Source organism: Meira miltonrushii, assembly GCF_003144205.1.
Source record: "Meira miltonrushii strain MCA 3882 unplaced genomic scaffold FA14scaffold_7, whole genome shotgun sequence".
In the NCBI taxonomy this organism is placed as follows: Eukaryota; Fungi; Basidiomycota; class Exobasidiomycetes; order Exobasidiales; family Brachybasidiaceae; genus Meira; species Meira miltonrushii.
Window position 1 is genome coordinate 163,402 of NW_020289949.1, and position 7,112 is coordinate 170,513.

At 42.5% G+C, this 7,112-nt stretch overlaps 4 protein-coding genes across 4 annotated transcripts; 2 read left to right on the forward strand and 2 right to left on the reverse strand.

The window, feature by feature from the left end:
• Window positions 1-1,031: 1,031 nt before the first annotated feature.
• Window positions 1,032-1,385, forward strand: FA14DRAFT_182719 (uncharacterized protein; the record flags this gene model as incomplete). Its single annotated transcript, XM_025501242.1, has 1 exon — window positions 1,032-1,385. The coding sequence occupies one exon, from the start codon at window positions 1,032-1,034 to the stop codon at window positions 1,383-1,385; it is 354 nt and encodes a 117-aa protein (XP_025351800.1).
• Window positions 1,386-4,818: 3,433 nt separating this feature from the next.
• FA14DRAFT_162746 (uncharacterized protein) lies at window positions 4,819-5,713 on the reverse strand. Its single transcript, XM_025499747.1, has one exon. The coding sequence runs from the start codon at window positions 5,614-5,616 to the stop codon at window positions 5,110-5,112; it is 507 nt and encodes a 168-aa protein (XP_025351801.1). The 5' UTR covers window positions 5,617-5,713; the 3' UTR covers window positions 4,819-5,109.
• On the forward strand, window positions 5,653-6,210 carry FA14DRAFT_182721 (uncharacterized protein; the record flags this gene model as incomplete). The annotated part of the gene is made up of 2 exons (XM_025501243.1): window positions 5,653-5,668; window positions 5,957-6,210. The coding sequence occupies 2 exons, from the start codon at window positions 5,653-5,655 to the stop codon at window positions 6,208-6,210; spliced, it is 270 nt and encodes an 89-aa protein (XP_025351802.1).
• Window positions 5,971-7,030, reverse strand: FA14DRAFT_192977 (uncharacterized protein). Its single transcript, XM_025501971.1, has 3 exons — window positions 6,832-7,030; window positions 6,412-6,740; window positions 5,971-6,315 (listed from the first exon to the last, which is right to left on the reverse strand). The coding sequence occupies exons 1-3, from the start codon at window positions 6,945-6,947 to the stop codon at window positions 6,305-6,307; spliced, it is 456 nt and encodes a 151-aa protein (XP_025351803.1). The 5' UTR covers window positions 6,948-7,030; the 3' UTR covers window positions 5,971-6,304.
• Window positions 7,031-7,112: the final 82 nt, after the last annotated feature.

Below are 7,112 nucleotides of genomic sequence, written 5' to 3' on the forward strand. Positions count from 1 at the left end.
TCCCGCAATCGTCATCACTTCTCATCCCGCAATCGTCATCCACTTCTCATTCCAATCGTCATCCACTTGACATTCAAGATCCACCTGTCATTCAGGATCCAGTTGTCATTCAGTCACCATCACAAATTTCTCACAAGACAATGATTGTGGCACTCAAATACAAGCAAACATGGCATCCCTTCACGTCACAAAAAAGGCTCGCAAGTGCAAACGCCGGCATGCATCCCTAACCAAGCAAGGACTTCCATTGATGCACCGGTGAATCCTTTGAAAATTGAATGAACGCCATCTCATATGCGTCCTCACGCAAGCGGCATCATCCACTTCTCATTCGATGATCACACCTCATCCAACCGGCATCAATCTCATTCAGCCGGCATCAATCTCATTCAACCGGCATCAATCTCTTGTCACTCGAGATCCACACATCGTACAATCAGCATCACAGACTTCTCTTTTCAAGTCGTCACACAACATTGATCGCGGCAATCAACACAAACACGACCCGGATCACTTCAAGGAAAGAGCTCACAAGTATGAACGCCTGATTGGGGTCCAAGTCAGCCAAGATCTTCCTCTTTCGATCGGATGAAACCTTTCAAAATTCATGAAAAGTCATCTCGTACGTCACTCAAGATCGCTCTTATGCTTTCACCTCACCGTCTTTGGCTTTACATCCGTTCAACATTAATGAAGAAGTCCGTCATCGTTGATTGATTTGAAGTGAGGTCGATCAAGCCGGTCAAAGTTTCTTCATTCATGATGTCTCTGCACTCGTAATCATCGGGCTCTTACAAGTAAGCACTGGCAGTTTCTGGAGAAGAAGAGACTCGTGCAGAAGAAGGAAGGGCAAAAGGTGGGGAAGAAGGTAGAAGCGCAAGACCTAACGCAACATTCCATATAAGGTTCGTCAAGAGTCACCGGAGCAGTTCGCAAGATTCCACACAAGATTCGTCAAGAGTCACCGGAGTAGTTCGTAAGATTCCATATAAGGTTCTTTAAGAGTCAGCGGAACAGTCGCAACAGAAGAAATGGTGCAAGTCGCAACAGAAGAAATGATGCAAGTCGCAACAGAAGAAATGATGCAAGTCGCAACAGAAGAAATGGTGCAAGTCTCAAAGCAAGATGCCACACAGAATTCATCAAGAGGCTGCTTCAAATGCAACACAAATTCCGTCAAGAGACTGCTCCAGATGCCACGCAGAATTCGTCAAGAGTCAGCGGAGCAGTCTCAACAGGAGAAAAGGTGCAAATCTCAACAGAAGGAAGTGGTGCAAGACTCAACAGAAGATGCCACACAGAGTTCATCAAAAGTCAGCGGAGCAGTCTCAACTAAAGAAGTGGTACAAGTCTCAACAGAAGAAATGGTGCAAGTCTCAACATAAGATGCCACACAGAATTCATCACAGTATGCCAAACAGAATTCATCAAGAGACTGCTCCAGATGCCACACAGAACTCGTCAAGGGTCAGCGTAGCAATCTCATCAGGAGAAATGGTGCAAGACTCGACACAAGATGCCACACAGAAATCATCAAGAGACTGCAGAGCAGTCTCAACAGGAGAAATGGTACACTTGACATCAACAATTGTCTTTCTTCTGCCCTCTTTTTCCACGCTCCCACTTCACACTTTTTGACTGCTTCTCCCAGTGACATCCGTTCAACTTTTCTGAAGAAGTTCATCGTCATATGCTGGGTTGAAGTGAGGTCGATCAAGTCGGGCAAACTTTTCTGTATTTGAGGATGACTCTGCACTCGCATTCAAAGGTCTCTTGCAAGCGATCACTTGCAGTCGAAGAAGCATTGGTCTTGAGCGCAGACCTCTTCGGATGACGGATCAAATACACTTCATCAAAGAAGCGTCTATCCTGTCCGACTTGTTGGCGTAAAGAGAGTGAGATGAGCCAGAGCTTCTCGTTTCGCAACTTTCCAGAGACCCTCCTCGAAACATAAACACCTAAAGGGAGAAGTGGGTGATGACTGTAAAATAGGAAGAGGATGATGACGGTGGAATGAGGAGAAGATGATGACGGCGGAGTAAGAAGAGACTGTTGGTGGCCTCTTCTCATCCGCATTCAAACGCCGACCAGATAAGACCTTTCGAGATTCATGAAAGATCATCTCGCAATATAGGGAAAACTCTACGAATTCTGAAAACTGTGAAACGAATGAAAGAAAGGTATATAAAGTCCGCCTTTTTAGCCTGACTCCAACCCCCAACACCCACATCTCATTCCAATCATCATTCACTTGTCATTCAAGACCCACTTCTCATTCCAAATCCAAAAGCCCCCTTATCATTCAAGATCCAATTGCCATCAAATCAGCATCACAAAACAATGATTATAGCACTCAAATACAAACAAGCATGACATCACTTCGCAAGAAAAGCCTCACAAGTGCAAACGCCAGCATACAACCTAGCCAACCAAGATCTTTTTTGACGCTCCAGGAAAGACTTTGAAAAATTCAACGAACGCCATCTCATATGCATCCTCACTCAACCGGCATCATCCAATCCTGATTCATAGATCACAGCTCACTCAAGCAGCATCATTCTCTTCTTGTTCGAAATCCACCAATCGTACAATCAGCATCACACACTTCTCCCACAAACAACTAAATGGGGCCCAAATCAAGCAAGTGTTTCCCCGATCAATTCGAGAAAATCCTCGAAAGATCAAGGAGAGCAGTCGAGTACATCGCTTTTCCCTTTGCCAATGCACACAAGATCAAAGTTCGAACGCATTTACCGAACAATCGATACATCATCAGCCGGAATGGTGCACTTGCCATCGCCATTACTCAACGGTTCCAGAATTCAATTCACAAACAACTTTCACGGTAAAGAAGGTATTACTTGATCATCAATCAAAATGGCGATATGATCACTCCTGCAAGCAACATCTTACACGACACTTGCTTTCTCATCTTTACGCTACCCTTTCTTGGGATCAAAGAACTCGTTCTTTGCTATTCTCACTCCTCCTCACACTCCTCCGCACACTCCTCCTCGCACTCCTCCTCTCACTCCTCCTCTCACACATCCTGAAGCGACATTTCGCTTTGCAACTGCATTGAAAAAGAAGATCAGAAAAAAGAAAAAGAAAAAGAAGATCAAAAGAATAAAGATAAAAGAATAAAAATAAAAGAAAAGATCAAAAACAAAATCAAAAGAAAATCACAAAAAAACAAAGAAAAGATCTACTTCTCATTTAAGAATCACTTCATACCCAGCCAGCATTACCTACTTCTCATTCCATACTATCTCTATCACCAACACTCACTTCTCATCCCGCAACCGTCATCCACTTCACATCCCGCAATCATCATCCACTTCTCATTTCGTCATCATCAACCTCTTATCATTCAACATCCATTTGACTTTTCAAGGCCTACTTGTCATTCAAAATCTACTTATCATTCAGTCAGCATCACAAATTTCTCACAAGACAATGATTGTAGCACTCAAATACAAGCAAACATGGCATCAATTTACGTCACAAAAAAAAGCCTCACAAGTGCAAACGCCAGCGTGCAACCCAGCCAGCCAAAGTCTTCCATTAATGCTCGCCATCTCATATGTGTCCTCGCTCAAACGGCATCATCCACTTCTCATTTGTGGATCATAGCTCATTCAAGCGGCATCATTCACTTTTCACTTGATGATCACATCTCATTCAACCGGCATCAATCTCATTCGACCGGCATCAATCTCATTCAACTGGCATATTCTCTTTTCATTTGAGATCCACCCATCGTACAATCAGCATCACACACTTCTCTTTTCAAGTCGTCACACAACATTGATCACGGCAATCAATGCAAACACGACCCGCATCACTTCATGAAAAGAGCTCGCAAGTACAAACGCCTAAATGGGGCATGAATCAGCCAGCACCTTCTCTTTCCGATCGGATGAAACCTTTCAAAATTCATGAAAAGTCATCTTGTACGTGACTCAAGATCGAATCATGACATGGCATTCGAACAAGTGGGACAGCAGAAGAAATGGCACACCCTTGACATCAATATTTGTCATTTCTCTGCCATCTTTCTTATGCTTTCACCTCACACTCTTTGGCTTTATATCCTTTCAACATTACTGAAGAAGTCCGTCATCATTGGTTGATCTGAAGTGAGGTGGATCAAGCCGGTCAAAGTTTCTTCATTCATGATGACTTGGCACCCGCACTCATCGGGCTCTTACAAGCAAACACTAGCAGTCTCTGCAAAAGGAGGAAGGGCAGAATGTGGGGAGGAAGGGAAGAAGGTGGGGAGGAATGGAGGTAGGGGGAAGGAAGGGAGGAAGGTGGGATGGAAGGTGGGTGGAAGGTGGGGTGGAAGGTGGGGTGGAAGGTGGAAGTGCAAGATTCAACACAAGATGCCACACAGAATTCATCAAGAGGCTGTTCCAGATGCCACACAGAATTCGTCAAGAGTCAGCGGAGCAGTCTCCTTGTGAGAAATTTGTGATGCTGATTGGATGAAAACTGGGTCTTGAATGACAAGCGAATGATGACTGGAATGAGATTTGGGTGTTGAGGGTCGCAGTCAATCCGAAAAGGCGGATTTTATATAACGTACCTTTCAGTCATTCCTTTCACAGTTTTCGGAATTCGTGTGATTTTCCCTATACGGTCAAGTATGTCAAATCGAATGTGACAGGTCAACTTACAATAAACCACATTAGTATCACATGAACAAAAAGATCATCCAATCGCTAGCATGATTCACAGATTATGATATATCATTCACAATGTTCTTCACTTCCATTTTTACGTACTTCAAGTACAACTTATCGTGGTAATCACATTTGGAAGAACGATTAGAAGCGCAATGGCAACCATAGTTCGCGAGAGACAATTGTAAGGACCACTTTCCGCTGAGGAGAGTTTCGATCATGTTCAACGGACAGAGGGCCAAAAGCATCTTTGAGAAGATCATTTTGCTGTGAATCTTTTATTTGTACCAATAATGGATGAAGTCATTGTTGGAAAGCCGAAAGGATGTAGCTCTGAGAAAGATATGATATTTGATACAAGAAGGAAGGCGGCTTGGATAAAAGTACAAATGTTTTTTTGTCTCTAGATGATTAAAAATACAAATTAATTTCTGGTTTGACGATTGACATTCCTGCGAGTGATCAAAAAGCTCCTGAATTGTCCATATGCTAAGCCTGCCATACCAAATACCGCTCCTTGAACGATTGGTGAAAGAAGTTGATCGCGTAAAGTGAGATAAAGTAGAGGAAACCATTCAATTCGCAATCTTCCAATCCAAAGTTCTGGTTCCCCATGCGATGATCTTGTCGTTGTTATATCTAAGAGGTTCGAATCAGAATTTTTACTTTCCCCTTCAATTTGCGATTTGACTTCCGAATCGTTCCATTGGGAGCTTTTCATCAATCTGGCTTTTTGATCATCTTCTTCGTGTATGAATCCACGTATTGAGGCTAAATAAGATTGTTCAAATCGTAAATCTGGTATGCTTTTGATGGGTACATTTCTGGTTTTGCGTACATTTGATCGTTTACTTGACCGATCTGAAAGAGTATTGCTTGAGGAAGGACCACTTACGCCATCTTCAGATTTTGATGAACTGAGGTTGTACATTGTTGGGTTGGCGTATAAATTGTTGAATATCAAAAGATGGTGATGGCAAGCAGTTGATTAAGATTACGTCACAATAAATGACTGAGCAAAAGAAAAGCCAAGCGCGCCATTGTTACAACACTGCATTTACGCCTTCCTCTATCCCTTTTTATGGCCCGAGCGCTGAGCACAATTGGTGGTTAATCAACTTGGGGGTTAATGATAGAAAACGGTTTCATCTTTATCAAACACATACCATCCACAAATCAAATCCATCATTTTAAAAAACTTGAATTTCGTACGTATCAAAAGAAGAATTTATCCATCCATCCTCTTTACTGAACCATTTCCTATTCATCAGACATTCCCATCAAGCTGACCATGTCTTCTCAACAAAACAAAGACGAAGAACAAAAGTTTACCATCCAACCACATCCTCAAGATAATCATTCAAACACAAATGCTCCTTTGCAACCTGTAAATGCTACCCAAGCTGCACTTTCAGGCACTCCGGGTCCTGTCGTGATTGATCCAGCTACGGCTAGCAAATTGGAAACTCCAAAAAGCGAGGAAGAACTCGCTCAATTATCTGCAAAATTGAACAAGAATGATTAAGGATTTCATCGTACGTCATGTATTCTGATGCAATCTGTTCTCCAATATCTTGTTGAATAGTCTACATTGATGTAAAGTACGTTTTGCCTTGAAGTCAATCAAACACTGTGAGAGAGAAAAAGAGAACGATATTTCGGTATGAGAATTAGCTTCTTTAATAAATCTTTCATATGCTCAGAAGAGCAACGAACGTAAACGCACCATGTATCAAAGCTGTCCAAAGTGTCCACCACAAAACATATCCAAAAGCCATCTCCTGAGCACCTTCTAGCAGAAACGATAGATAAGGCCATAGTAATGATCGTGTGCCGTTTGACTGAAGCTTTGCGCTTTTATTTTGTCCTTTCTTCTCGATCGGGACCGGATTAAATGAAAACAGATATCTTTGAGGATCAAAATGTACGTTGAACAGCAAGATAGCCAAATTTGTGATTAGAATGGTGCCCAGGTAAAGATAAAAGCCAGTAAAATTGATTAAACCTAAAACGCCTGCTAACGAACCTGCGACAGAGGTAACGACGGATCGAATGCTTATGATGATTGAATTGAAGAATGTGTGAGATCGATCGGAGTGATCAGGTCAGCAAAAGAACTGGGAATGCGTGTTGCAATCATACTTACTAATACAGCTGCTTCGCATTATGAGCTACATTTTCTGGACAAAAACGTTGCATATGGAGCTGTTGTAATATCTCCATTGGAGCACCTACTGCACCAGGTTGACCTGCTGAGTCCATCTTGTAAAGTGATGTATAAAAGTGAAAATTGTTGATTTGACGCCGTACTTTTTGAGAAACGGTGAAGGGAATGAGAAGAAAGGTACGAACTAGATTAAACGTCGCGGCGCATAAAAAGAATACTCACTCTTCTTAAGCGGCACACACACACACACACACACACAC